A 15,916-nucleotide genomic window follows, 5' to 3' on the forward strand; every position below is an offset into this window, starting at 1 on the left:
CGTCTGAAATTTGGTACATGGTGTTGGTATATGGTCTCTAACAACCATGCAAAAATTGGTCCATATCGGTCCTTAATTATATATAGCCCCCATATAAACCGATCTCCAGATTTGGCTTGCGAAGCCTCAAAGATAAGCAAATTACATCCGATCCGGCTGAAATTTGGTACATGGTATTGGTATATGGTCTCTAGCAACCGTGCAAAAATTGGTCCATATCGGTCCATAATTATATATAGCCCCCATATAAAACGTTCTCCAGATTTGACCTCCGGAGCCTCTTGGAGGAGCAAAATTCATCCGATCCGGTTCAAATTAGGAACGTGGTGTTAGTATATGGTCGCTAACAACCATACCAAAATTGGTCCAATCACACAAAAATTGGTCCATATTGGTTCATAATCATGGTTGCCACTAGAGCCAAAAATAATCTACCAAAATTTTATTTCTATAGAAAATTTTGTCAAAATTTTATTTCTAGGGCAAATTTTGTTAAAATTTTATTCGGTTCATACTAAAATTTTCATCATTGTCAAAATTTTATTTCTATAGAAAATTTTGTTCAAATTTTATTCGGTTCATAATCATGGTTGCCACTCGAGCCACAAATAATCTACCAAGATTTTATTTCTATAGAAAATTTTGTCAAAAGTTTATTTCTATAGAAAATTTTGTTAAATATTTATTTCTGTAGACATTTTTGTCAAAATTTTCTTTCTATAGAAAATTTTGTGAAAATTTTTATTTCTATAGAAAATTTTATTTCTATAGAAAATTTTGTTAAAATTTTATTTCTGTAGAAAATTTTGTCAAAATGTTATGTCTACTTTGTCAAACTGAATTATATACGTATTGGATCGATCTTTTTTTGATTTAATATATACCACGTATGGACTTACATACAATTTAGAAGATGGTGTTAGGAGGTATTATGTGTTTATTCTGTTCTTTAGTATGTATTATTTAAAAATCCACTTTGTCGAAAACGACTGTGGCATTTATACAAAATTTAAACGAAGTAGACATAGATTTAGAAATTCTTTTTAATGAAATTATGTATAATTTTTCTGGAAGTTGAAATAAAGCATTCTTCGTCAACAGTTTTAAATTTTCTTGTCGCAGTCAATTTTGTGTGGAACAATTTTTTCCAATAATTTGTGATTGCTTTCAATTGGAGTTTTTTAATAAAATATGTCTCGTCCATATAATTTACGGTCAAATCGGGAGGAACCGATATCTCCCATTCCCATTCCTATTGGAGATGGTGCGTTTAATACTACGATGGTGGAAGTCTCTGCGGAAGCCTCTGTGGAAAGCCAACTGAAAGACATTGTGGAGGGCCTTCAAGAATTGACAAGAGCAGTTGTGGCAAGTCGTGGCGACATTGTAGTATTGAAAAACCAACTCTATCAAGTCGAGGTCAGAATTGACCAGAAAAATATCCAAAATGCAAACGAAAACGTTATTGCCAACAGAGAAGAGGAATCCGCAGCTGCACCCCAAGGTAATATAAATCCTCAATTGATACAAAATGAGAGAGTATCCGGACAGGATTTGCCAAATCCTGAGTTTTTAGTGAATGCAGATTCGGTTTGTAAGCTGTATGATTTGCCGCTATTCTCAGGCAATGCCGACGAATGGCCACTGTTTATAGCCAATTTTAAGGACACAACGGACGCATTTAAATACAGTTTTCGGCAAAATTTGATGCGTCTCCAAAAATGCCTTTGTGGTCCAGCGAGAGAAGCAGTCTCTTCCATGCTTATATACCCCAACGACGTACCAAAGGTAATTGAGGAATTGGAATTCCGGTTCGGTCGACCGGATATATTGGTACGTTCGCAATTAAACAAAGTTAAACTATTTCCAAACATCACGAAAAGGAAGATGGAACAAGTTATTACATTTTCCTCGATGGTTCGTAATGTGGTCGCATTTCTTACGTCTGCTGGATGTCAACAGCATCTTATGAGCCCAACTTTATTAGAGGAAATGATTTCCAAGCTTCCTATAGAGCAACAGTTTGAATGGACAAAGGTAGCTGCAAATATTAGACCTTTTCCAAATGTCGGCGACTTTTCTACATGGCTTGCAGATTTGGCAAAAGTAATAAGTATGATGCCGAATAATTCTAACCCGATTACACAACAAACAAACCAAATGATGGTGCTTGACAAATCGAAGAATCCGAAGTCTAGGTGTGACATTTGCAGTGGTGAGCATGCAGTCGCAAAATGCAAGCGATTTGCCGAAGAAATGTCGTTATCTTCACGGTGGAAAAATGCTAAACAGCTGAAACTATGCTTTTGCTGCCTGTACAAAGGTCATAGCTCCAATAAATGTCGGTTTAAGAAAGTTTGCGGTATAAATAATTGCAAATTATACCATCATAAGACGCTTCACGACGAAACCGATCTTCCCGAAGCAAATGCATCAAATCAGTTGCTAAATTGCAGACACCAACAGTTGCAGGCGAGTAAACTTTTTAAAATTTTACCCGTAAAATTGTCTGGCCCTTCTGGTTCTCTTACAGTGTATGCTATGTTCGATGAAGGATCGTCACTTTCCTTAATTGAAGAAAATACCGCTCGTCTCTTGGGACTAAAAGGAAAATCATCCAATCTGACTCTACAATGGTACGGGGAGAAGGTTGTCAAAGAAAAGTCTTTTCTTGTAAATTGTGAAATTGAAGGTGTGGGTAGTGGTACAGCCAAGTACTCATTGCGGAACTTACACACAGTGAAGTCATTAAATTTACCACAGCAATCCTTTTTCAAATCACATCACCCTGAATTGTCAACCTTACCGATTAACGATTACATGAACGTAACCCCAATGCTGCTGCTTGGTTTGGACAACGCCATACTTGGAGTGCCGTCCACAATCCAGCAGGCGGGATGTTTGATTGCAATGCAATGTAAACTTGGATGGCTTACCTACGGAACGATAGGTAATGATTCTGACCAGCCTATTGTTTTGCATATAAGGGAAGATGATCTTAGTAACATTGTTCAAGAATTTCTTGCAACGGAGAACTTTGGTGTAAACCCGAGTTTACCCCCACTTTTGTCAGTTGAGGAACAAATCGCTAAAGATATATTGGAGAAAACTACGAAGAGGATAGGAAATCGGTTTGAAACTGGGCTCTTATGGAAAAGTTTTCCACCGAAAATGCCACCTAGTTATGAAATGGCATATAAACGGCTAGAGGCAACTGAAAGAAAGATGTCCCACGATGTACATTATGCAGAAAGATATAAAAATGAGATTCGAAAATATATCGAAAAAGGATACGCCCAAGAACTTAGCAGCGAGGAAGTTTCTAACAAAAATTCTCCTGTATGGTACCTCCCACATTTTGGGGTGGTCAATCCCCAAAAACCTGAAAAATTACGTGTTGTTTTTGATGCTGCAGCTAAATCTTCTGGAGCGTCATTGAATTCATTTCTATTAAAAGGACCAGAGCAGGTGAAGCCCTTACTTGAAATTCTGTTGAAATTTCGTGAAGGAAATATTGCCGTTGCCGCAGATATTCGTGAAATGTTTAGTCAAGTTAAAATCCGCAAAGAAGACCAACATTCGCAAAGGTTTCTATGGAGAAATGGCGATACCAAACAGCCCATAAAACATTACGCAATGACTTCCATGACCTTTGGTGCTATATGCTCCCCATGTAGTGCAGAATACGTAAAGAATATTAATGCAGAAGAATATGCGCATGAATATCCAGAAGCATGTGCAGCTATTTTAGAGAAACATTACGTGGACGATTTTGTGGCCAGTTTTCAAACTGAAGACGAAGCTATCAAGATTTCTCAACAAGTCGTTAAAATACACTCAATGGCGGGGTTTGAACTAAGAGGTTTTATATCAAATAGCCAAAACCTGGAAGAGATTATGAACGGTCAATCCTCACCTAGTATGGAAGAAGTCAATATGGAAAAACAAATATTGACAAGCAAAATTTTGGGAATGTATTGGAACAAATCAAGAGACGTCTTCGAGTTCAAAACAAAGTTCCACTCACTTCCCCAAGAAGTTCTCGTTGGGGAACGACCTCCAACAAAGCGTGAACTTTTGAAAATCACGATGTCTGTATTCGATCCTTATGGTCTGATAGCAGACTTTTTATTGTATTCGAAAACTCTTGTTCAAGAGACATGGAAATTTAAAATCGATTGGGATGACCCGATTCCAAATCATATCTATAACAAATGGGATATGTGGTGGAAAGAATTTAAGAACATAGAATGTTTCCATATAAAACGCTGTTTGTCACCAACGTTATCCACCATGAAAGTACAGCTACATGTTTTTGTTGATGCAAGCCAGGAGGCATATGCAGCTGTCTGTTACTTTAAAATTGGAAATGACATTTCTTTCGTTATGGGAAAAATTAGATGTGCTCCTCTGAAACATATGAGTATTCCGCGTCTTGAACTGCAGGCTGCTGTACTAGGAGCACGCCTAAGTAAAGCTGTTGTTGATGGACATGAATGTGAGATAACATCCGTAACTTTTTGGTCTGATTCCCAAACGGTTCTCCAATGGATAAATTCGTCCAATAGGCGATTCAAATCCTTTGTTAGCCATCGCATTGCAGAAATTTTGAATCTTTCCCAACCAAATCAGTGGAGGTATGTACCAACCAACCAAAATCCAGCAGATTCTGGTACAAGAACTGTTTATCCACCGAAGTTCACGAATGAAAGTCTGTGGATAAAAGGTCCGGAATTTTTGAGAGAGAACGAAAGTTACTGGCCGCCTAATAATATCGTGCTATGCAACCCTTCTTTAGAAGAAGAAATTAAGCCAAACTATCTTATATCCACGAATCAAAAGGATTCATTGGTAAATTATCAAAAATTTTCTTCCTACATCAAATTAAAAAGGACTGTAGCATGGATACTACGATTTGCCAAACTAGCGCCGAAGAAAACCACGTATTTAATCGCCACGGAAATTGATCAAGCAGATAGAGAACTTTGTAAATGGGTTCAACTGGAACATTTTTCAGATGAGATCAATTGCTTAAGACATGGTAAGCCAATTTCCAAAAGAAGCTCCATATACAAGCTAGTTCCTTACCTGGATGTGGATGGTTTACTACGCGTTAAAGGACGTCTTGATGAAGCACTTTATTTGCCATATGGTGCACGCAGACCCATAATACTGCCTCACAGCCATTGGGTCTCACAATTAATAATGACACATTATCATATCAAAAACCATCACCAGAATATGTGTCTCACAATAAATGAATTACGTCAGAGGTACTGGATTCCACGAATCAAGACCTTATATAATAGAGTCAGAAGAAACTGCTCTGTCTGCAGGATGGATGCAGCGAAACCAACAATTCCTCAAATGGGCCAGCTGCCACCAGATCGAATAACACCATATGTTAGACCATTTACGTATACAGGAGTTGACCTCTGTGGTCCGTTCAATGTCTCAATTGGTCGTAGAAGGGAGAAAAGGTGGGCAGTAGTCTTTACGTGCTTAACGGTCAGAGCTGCCCACATTGAACTGGCACACGATTTGTCAACCGATGCCTTAATTTTGTGTCTAAGGAATTTCATTAATAGACGAGGAATTCCCATAAGACTAAGAAGTGACAACGGGACGAACTTCATTGGTGCCCAAAAACTTTTGAAGCGACATGAACGGCTTATTGATATTGACAGAATCAACGACGAAGTTGCTAACAAGAATATCGAATGGATTTTTAATTGCCCTGAAAATCCAAGCTCTGGAGCTGCTTGGGAACGTCTTATAAGAATAATAAAGAGGATTTTGTCTAAAACGCTTCAAAATGATGCTCCCAGATTGGAGACGCTTAATAGTTTATTAATTGAAGCAGAAAACATAATCAATTCCCGACCTCTTACAGAAATTCAACTATCTTCTGAGGATGATGAACCGCTTACACCTAATCATTTTTTGCTGGGGTGTTTAAACTCGACCCAAACTCCAACCAGTTCTGAAGAAAATCTATGTCTTCGCAAACAGTGGAGAATAGCCCAAAATTTAAAGGATCGTTTTTGGAGACAATGGGTGACCGAATTCCTGCCCCAACTTCTTCAAATATCAAAATGGAGAGATAAATCAAAACCCGTGAAAATAGATGATTTTGTAATCATAGTGGATGCAACAATGCCAAGAAGTCAATGGTTAAAGGGACGAATTATAAAAGTATTTCCAGCCAAAGATGGACAAGTACGTTCCGCCGAAGTAAAGACGTCGTGTGGAATTAAACGACGTCCTGTTTCAAAATTAGCTGTATTTGCTACGAATGATGGTGAATCAGCCTGATTCACGGGGGGGAGAATATTATGTGTTTATTCTGTTCTTTAGTATGTATTATTTAAAAATCCACTTTGTCGAAAACGACTGTGGCATTTATACAAAATTTAAACGAAGTAGACATAGATTTAGAAATTCTTTTTAATGAAATTATGTATAATTTTTCTGGAAGTTGAAATAAAGCATTCTACGTCAACAGGAGGTTTTAAGATACCTTGCCATCGGCAAGCGTTACCGCAACTTAAGTAATTCGATTGTGGGTGGCAGTGTTTAGAAGAAGTTTCTACGCAATCCATGATGGAGGGTACATAAGCTTCGGCCTGGCCGAACTTACGGCCGTATATACTTGTTTTTTTACATATATTCCAGATATGTTTGGAAGATTCCGAAAAAATGTTCAACATTACATTGTAGTATATTAAATTTTGAATTGTAAAATGTGTCTTATTAAAGACATAAAGCCAGAAAAGAACAGTGTTTGATATAAACGAAATGGGCTGTGTTGTTGTTTCAAAAATAACTTTTTTTATTGAAAAAATAAAAATTTTGTAACAAACCAATTTTTTTGGTGATAAAAGTTTAAAATTTTCGAAGCAATTCAAAAAACTCTAACAAAAGAAAAACGTTTTCGGTACACGTTTTCCAAACGTTTTTTTTTCTTTGCGTGTAAGACTTGTCCAAAATGACTGCATTGGAAGTGGAAAAAATTGATAGGGCATTCCGGGATGCGCTTTTAAAAGAAATGTTTGTGGAAAAACTTCCAATCTTTTTTCTGGTGCATATATATGTATATGCTTACTTGTTTCGAACATATCGGAATAATTCTAATAGTGAATGGGAATGTTTTTCACAACTAAATTTGGTTTGAATAGTTCGAAGTCCGAAAACTATACTCGCTACTATCTTTATTGCTGATATATATCGTAATGGATTTTTCCTTGTGTACATCTCAGATGTTTTTACCAATATTGCGGTTACCTATCATGTAAAACATTTTATTTTTTGTTGTACACTTGTATTTGTAACCGAAATTGGACTCCACATGAGGTGCGCATGCGTGCCCATGTTATCTAATGATCAAACGATTGGCTGGTCAACTTTACGCACCTTGGCGTTAATTGTTTTATGGACTTAAATTTTTTTTTGCTACGTCTTACTTATCCGAAAAATTGATAAATGATCTTGTGTTTCTTTTCGAACTTCTAAATGAATCAAAATATGTTATTTTGTCAAACAGTAGCAATAGTTTTGAATTTCATTTAGTTGGATAATAAATTGTTTGCAACGGATAAACCGGATAAGAAGTTTCCCAACCTACTACTATTCTCAGGTGAAGTTGAAATTCTCTATAAAGATTGCTATCGTATTGAGTGAACAATTACAATTGGACTGTTTCTGATAACAATGGTTACAGCAACTTGACCGGATGGATATGAGTTTCGCAAAAACGAAAAACATGTGGTTCGATGGTTGGTCAATTGACTAGCGGAGAAGTGTGATGTTGAATTACACATTGGAGTCGGTCTAAATGGTCACTTAATTTATAATCTTGTGCAATAGAAAAACGATTTATTGCAATGATCTATAAGAAACCGGACAAAGATCATAATTTAAGTATATCCTATTAACGAGATGCTTGATTAGACGTGATTAGTTGGCAAAAAATAAGGTGACACAAAATGAACTTCATGGTTGTAAACCTTATGATTTCACAGTGTTATTGAATTACTATTTTCAGTCACAACTCACTATTTTACAATTATGAAAATTTTATTTATAGATAGTATACAATGTTGCGTTGCCCGTTTACATAATAAGTCTATTGTTGTGGTATTACTATCTTTTAATTATAATTTCAAAACCTCCAACTGTAAAGATGATGCGGTTTTCATTTAAATTCGACAAGTACAAATTTTGCCATGAAAACATTTTATTACATACCAGCAAAAAATTGGGAAGTTGTTCAAAAGGCACTACTTTAAAAGCATTTCCAAAAATGTTCTCCCAAAGATGCTCTCAATTTTAACTACACAGGATATTCTTTTAATTCGATTTTTATACCCACCACCATAGGATGGGGGTATATTAACTTTGTCATTCCGTTTGTAACACATCGAAATATTGCTCTAAAACCCCGTAAAGTATATGTATTCTGGGTCGTGGTGAAATTCTGAGTCGATCTGAGCATGTCCGTCCGTCCGTCTGTAGAAATCACGCTAACTTCCGAACGAAACAAGCTATCGACTTGAAACTTTGCACAAGTAGTTGTTATTGATGTAGGTCGGATGGTATTGAAAATGGGCCATATCGGTCCACTTTTACGTATAGCCCCCATATAAACGGACCCCCAAACTTGGCTTGCGATTGCTCTAAGAGAAGCAAATTTCCTCCGATCCGGCTGAAATTTGGTACATGGTGTTAGTATATGGTCTCTAACAACCGTGCCAAAATTGGTCCATATCGGTCCATAATTATATATAGCCCCCATATAAACCGATCCCCAGATTTGATTCCTATTCATCCGATCCGGTTGAAATTTGCAACGTGGTGTTAGTATAAGGCCGCTAATAACCATGCCAAAATTGGTCCATATCGGTCTATAGTTATATATAGGCGATCCCCAATCACACAAAAATTGGTCCTTATCGGTTCGTAATCATGGTTGCCACTCGAGCCAAAAATAATCTACCAAAATTTTATTTTAATAGAAAACATTGTCAAAATGTTATTTCTATAGAAAATTTTGTCAATATTTTATTTCTATAGAAAATTTTGTCAAAATTTTAGGAGAATGTTGTTTAAAAATATGGAGAATGTTGTCAAAATTTTAATTTTATTGAAAATTTTGTCAAAATTTTATTTCTATAGAAAATTTTGTCAAAATTTTATTTCTATAGAAAATTTTGTCAAAATTTTATTTCTATAGAAAATTTTGTCAAAATTTTATTTCTATAGAAAATTTTGTCAAAATTTTATTTCTATAGAAAATTTTGACAAAATTTTATTTCTACAGAAAATTTTGACAAAATTTTATTTCTATAGAAAATTTTGTTAAAATTTTATTCGTATAGAAAATTTTCTCCAAATTTTTATTCTATAGATATTGTTGTCAAAATTTATTTCTATAGAAACTTAAATCAAAATTTTATTTCTATAGAAAATTGTGTCATATCGGTTCATAATCATGGTTGCCACTCGAGCCAAAAATAATCTACCAAAATTCTATTTCTGTAGAAAATTTTGTCAAAATTTTATTCCTACACGCAAAAAAATAATTCTTTCTTCCCAAACGAAATTTTAGGCAAACAAAGTTCGTTTCTCATTTGCTTTTCGCTGTAAGGAAGTTTATTTCGAAGAAAAGTATATACTTTTTGTGATAAACGTTTCTTTTTTCCCAGGATATTAAAACCATTTCATAAAGACTAACTCAAAAAACAATTGTTTTGCTAATTGCACTTTCCCTCACATCTTTCTCTTTACCACGAGGTTTTTTAGTTCTTAGCACCTTTTTCTGTAATACAAACAATGTAGAAGAAATTATTCGATTTTATAAATTTTTTAAATTTTACCTTTCGCTTGGACGGAGAATCGAACCGCGGACCATGCAATTTGTAAGCCAGCACACTATCCACTGAGCTACGTAGCTGTTATTGTCATCAATAGATAATTATCCATATAAGTTATATTTATATAGCATAGCTTGCGGCGCCCACGAGCCGATTAAACAATCTTCGTTTAACAGAAACAAACATTTAGTTGGGCACCGTGGAGCAGTGGTTGCTACGTCTGCCTTGCATGCCAAGAGTCCTGGGTTCGAGCCCTGCTTCGACCGAACACAAAAAAGTTTTTTTTTTTTTGTTTTTTACATATATTCCAGACATGTTCGGAAGATTCCGAAAAGATGTTCAACACTACATACTACTATATTAAATTTTTACTATGAAACTGTAAAATGTGCATTATTAAAGACTTAAAGTCAGACAAGAACAGTGCTTGTTATAAACGAAATTGACTGTGTTGTTGGTTCAAAAATAACTTTTTTTATTGAAAACATAAAACTTTTGCAACAAACGAATTTTTGTGGTGACAAAAGTTTAAAATTTTCGAAGAAATTTAAAAAACTGTAACAAAAGAAAAACATTTCCGGCACACGTTTTCCAAACGTTTTTTTTCTTTGCGTGTATAGAAAATGTTGTCTAAATTTTAGGAGAATTTTGTTTAAAAAATTTAGAGAATGTTGTCAAAATTTTAATTCAATTGAAAATTTTGTCAAAATTTTATTTCTTCAGAAAATTTTGTCAAAATGATATTTATATAGAAAATTTTGTCAAAATTTTATTTTTATAGAAAATTTTGAAAAAAATTTATTTCTATAGAAAATTTTGTTAAAATTTTATTCGTATAGAAAATTTTCTCCAAATTTTACTTCTATAGAAAATGTTGTCAAAATTTTATTTCTATAGAAACTTAAATCAAAATTTTACTTCTATAGAAAATTTTGTTAAACTTAATTATATACGTATTTAATCGGCCTTTTTAGTTTAATATATACCACATATGGACTACCTTGCAATTTAGAAGACGGTGTTAGGAAGTTTTAAAATACCTTGCCATCAGCAAGTGATACCGCAACACAAGTAATTGGATTGTGGATGGCAGTCTTCAGTACAAGTTTCTACGCAATCCATGGTGGAGGGTACATAAGCTTCGGCCTGGCCGAACTTACGGCCGTATATACATGTTTATAACTCGTTTTTGTCATATTTTTAAAGGGGTTTTTGTTTCACGACGGAGTACGAATTAATAATATGGTACACATTAATCTAATTTTGTCAAAAAAGAAAAAACAATGATAAATCCATTCTAGAAAAATTTCGAATTTTTGAAAATATTTGAGGTCAAACGTTTCAGACAAGCGTTAGGAAGCATTACAAATCATAAAAATGTTTTTAAAATTATTTATTTGGTAAAATATTACAACATTTTTATACCCTCCACCATAGGGTGGGGGTATATTAACTTTGTCATTCCGTTTGTAACACATCGAAATATTGCTCTAAGACCCCATAAAGTATATATATTCTGGGACGTGGTGAAATTCTGAGTCGATCTGAGCATGTCCGTCAGTCCGTCCGTCCGTCTATTGAAATCACGCTAACTTCCGAACGAAAAAAGCTATCGACTTGAAACTTAGCACAAGTAGTTGTTATTGATGTAGGTCGGATGGTATTGCAAATGGGCCATATCGGTCCACTTTTACGTATAGCCCCCATATAAACGGACCCCAAATTTGGCGTGCGATTGCTCTAAGAGAAGCAAATTTCATCAGATTCGACTGAAATTTGGTACATGGTGTTAGTATACGGTCTCTAATAACCATGCAAAAATTGGTCCATATCGGTCCATAATTACATATAGCCCCATATAAACCGATCCCCCGATTTGGTTACGAAGCCTCGAAGAGAACCAAATTTCATCCGATCCGGCTGAAATTTGGTACATGGTGTTAGTATATGGTCTCTAATAACCATGCAAAAATTGGTCCATATCGGTCCATAATTACATATAGCCCCCATATAAAGCGATCCCCCGATTTGGCTTGCGGAGCCTCTAAGAGAACCAATTTTCATCCGATCCGGCTGAAATTTGGTACATGGTGTTGGTATATGTTCTCTAATGACCATTCAAAAATTGGTCCACATCGGCCCATAATTATATATAGCCCCCATATAAACCGATCCCCAGATTTGATCTCCGGAGCCTCTTCGAGGAGCAAAATTCATCTGATCCGGTTGAAATTTGCAACGTGGTGTTAGTATAAGGCCGCTTATAACAATGCCATAATTGGTCTGTATCGGTCTATAGTTATATATAGCCGATCCCCAATCACTCAAAAATTGGTCCATATCGGTTCATAATCATGGTTGCCACTCGATCCAGAAATAATCTACCAAAATTTTATTTTTATAGAAAACATTGTCAAAATGTTATTTCTATAGAAAATTTTGTCAAAATTTTATTTCTATAGAAAATTTTGTCAAAATTTTATTTCTATAGAAAATTTTGCCAAAATTTTATTTCTTTAGAAAATTCTGGCAAAATTTTATTTCTATAGAAAATTTTATTTCTATAGAAAATTGTTTCCAAATTTAATTTCTATAGTAATTTTTTCCAAATTTTATTTCTATAGAATTTTTTTTTCAAAATTTTACTTCTACAGAAAATGTTGTCAAAATTTTATTTCTATAGAAACTTTAAACTTAATTATATACGTATTTAATCGGCCTTTTTTAGTTTAATATATACCACGTATGGACTATGTGGTATATATTACGGTGTTAGGAAGTTTTAAGATACCTTGCCATCGGCAAGTGTTACCGCAACCCAAGTAATTCGATTGTGGATGACAGTCTTCAGTAAAAGTTTCTACGCAATCCATGGTGGAGGGTACATAAGCTTCGGCCTGACCGAACTTACGGCCGTATATACTTGTTTTTTTTTTTTTATCCTGATCAATCGAACTATTGCACCAACGATGGCCGCATCATTCTAGCACGACATACGACCCGATTTTTTGTAAAGTTTTCTTCTTACGCAATCCACAAATCTAACCATTTTTATTTGGCTTTCTCCTAAGAAAATGCTGAGCAGCCAGGCCATGCGTCATTATCGGATCAAGTGGTAATCATGAGCAATGACTCGGCCTTACGGAGCGTAGGGTAGGACTCTCCATCTGAGTGTATCCAAACAAGTCCTTCCTGGTTTGTAGACGAGTGTTATCGTGCTGCAATAGTCCCTTGCCTTTTCAATTAATGTGGCCGTTTATCACGCAATGCCCCACACCAAATATACGGATACTGCGACAACAAACGGCTCGTTTTTTTTTTGGTAAAGTTTTGTTGTTACTCAATCCACAAATCTATCCAATTTTTTGGTCATGCGTCATTGATCGGATCAAGTGGTAATCAGGAGCAATGTCTCAGCTTTAAGGAGCGTGGGGTAGAACTTTCCATCTGAGTGTATCCAAACAAGTTCTTCATGGTTTGTAGCCGAGCGTTATCGTGCTGCAATAGCCCATTGCCATTTCAATTAAAGTGGTCATTTATCACGCAATGCTCACATCATATATGCATCTTAAGCTTCATTCTATACTATAAAAATATTATCGTGAGGCCAAAGATTTCATATCCTTAAAATACTTCAATTTCCAAATTCGGGCTCGACTTCCAATAGAATTAAGCTGTTTCAAGTAAAAAACACCTTTAAAATAAAGTGTTGAAAAACATGTCCTATTTTTTAAGACTTTTTTGCTTTATAGTTAAGATGCAAAAAGACAACAAATTTAAAGACAATTTTATTAATTTTAACTATTTTTCCGAAAGTCAAGTTGAACTTAGTCCAAATTCTTTTATGTTAAAGTACCCATTTTGAAGTCGAATCTCTTAACTATAAAGACAACCCGTTTTTATTGAAAAGTTTGTCGACTTTTGGACAAACAAAAACTTTATATGGAAGAAATGTGCCTTCTATGCTAAACAAAATTCGCATTCGTATTTTAAGGTCACAAAATCTTTGACCTCACGACAATATTTTTTCAGTGTAGTTCCTACAAATTGGGAAGACATCCAAACGGGAACTATATTTTAAAATTTACCTAAAGTTTTCTAATTATTAACAGCGATGGAACCCAATTCTCACACAATTCTCCCTTTCAATATATGGAGTTGATTTCTAAGTATTTATGTCATTGAACGCCTTTTATTTGTTCACAAGTTAGTACACGATACATTTACAATTTTATAAAATTACTATAAATTATTGTTTTAATTGCATCAATCAAAAAAATTATTTGAAAAAGAAGGTGAAGTTCAACTAATTGATTTCCTCAATAAAAAAATACTTTTTAGATCAAAATCATTTAAATTTGTAATTGAATCAATAAAAAAATTGATTGAAAGTGCTAAAGAATTAAGTCTTTTTTATGTTTAATTAACTCTGTAATCAATATCAATAAATAAAAAATTAATTGAATCAATTAATTTCGTGATTGATTTACAAAAATAAATTTTTGTTATATATGGAATTTTTAAAATGATTTGTGTTAGATTCTATTGTTGATATTTATCTAAGTATGCTCATAATTAAGTACATTCATCATTTGTCTGTGTGTTTATTCACTCATATTCATATAGGCTGGTACGAAAATTGCAAGAGTTTTCTATGCATATAAATTATTTTTGATTCTCTTAAAACAATTCGAATTTATGCGTATGACTGTCTCTTTGAACAATTTACAGAAAACGTTAATTGAATTAAAGTGAAATCCTAGATCAAAACTATCCCAAGATCACTTCAGAGATTAGTGAACCCCAATGTTGGTTTTGTGGAAGCAAACAAAAAAATATATATGCCTACTGAGATTTAGATTAGACCCAATGCTTGACAGAAGACCACATCTACATAAATGAAATAGAAGCAATAATCAGCAAAATTATCAACACTGTAGTTAATAGAATGATGAATGTGGGCGAGGTGCTTACCAGGCACTGAGGTGTTGTAAACACTTGGCATCAGTGTTGCCAGTATTTTTCATGCTCTTGTCCCCAAATTATGATGCTTTCGTCCCCCAAAAATCACCAACCTAAATTAAAATTCCTCACAAAAATCCCCAATTCATTTCTGACAATATTTATGAAAAAAAGAAAATAATAATAAAGAAATAGGCTTCGCTGTAGAAAATCAGCAATCTATATATATAAAATTCAAAGTATGTTTTTTTATTTGTTTGTTTGCATGTTCCGGGTAGGCTGAACCGATTGTGGTGAAAATAGGGTACATAATTTTTTTGACAACTGGTCGCGGAGGGTGGACCTCCCCTTTGTCGGACTTTTTGAAAATTGGACCAAAGTTGACCGATTTGCTTAAAATGTTCATTGAAGGTTGGGGTTGACATCCAGACAAAGATCCGCTACTTTACATTTCGATATTTGGTTGCGGAGGGGGACCTCCCCTTTGTTAGACTTTTTTTTTTAAAGTACAGTGAAAAAAACTAAAATTCTCTAAACTATCTGAGATTTACAGAGAACATGCGATGACGGGGAGGGGGCCCTCCCTTGCCCTACTTTTTGAAACTTGGAACAAAACTATGCGATTTGATTGAAATTTTCATTTAAGCTAGGGTTGGAATCTAGACAAAGATCCGCTATTTTTCTATATTTGGTCGCGGAGAGGGAACTCCCCTTGCCCGACTTTTTTTAAAGTACATTGAAAACAAAACTAAACTCCCCGACTGAAATTTTACGGAAAAAATGGGTGAGGTTATGAAATTTATATCAGGTTCCTGATTTTTTAATATTTGGTCTGGGAAAAATAAAAGGGCATAGGGAGACATCCGCTTCTCTTAAGTACATACAGAGAAACAATTAAACTTTGCCAAGTTCCTTGAAATTTACAGAGGACTGGGGAGAGGTTACGATATTAATATTTGATACCTGATTTTGAGATATTTGCACGGAAGAGGGGCCGCCTCTTGGCCTGCTTATAATTTGCTTGACATTTTCTGAGACGTTTACAAAAGATACGCTACATCACTTTTCGATATTTGGTCGGG

The 15,916-nt window shown here is 34.7% G+C and overlaps 1 protein-coding gene across 1 annotated transcript; it reads left to right on the forward strand.

Moving 5' to 3' along the window:
- The first annotated feature begins 1,281 nt into the window (after positions 1-1,281).
- Positions 1,282-6,315, forward strand: LOC142224550 (uncharacterized). Its single transcript, XM_075294333.1, has one exon. It carries the CDS (start codon positions 1,282-1,284, stop codon positions 6,313-6,315), a length of 5,034 nt encoding a protein of 1,677 aa, XP_075150448.1.
- The last annotated feature ends 9,601 nt before the right edge of the window (positions 6,316-15,916 follow it).

This window comes from Haematobia irritans, chromosome 2, assembly GCF_050003625.1.
Source record: "Haematobia irritans isolate KBUSLIRL chromosome 2, ASM5000362v1, whole genome shotgun sequence".
NCBI lineage: Eukaryota > Metazoa > Arthropoda > Insecta > Diptera > Muscidae > Haematobia > Haematobia irritans.

Coding starts and splice junctions, on each gene's coding strand:
- LOC142224550 (XM_075294333.1), top strand. CDS start 1,282: ATGGTGGAAGTCTCTGCGGAAGCCTCTGTGGAAAGCCAACTGAAAGAC.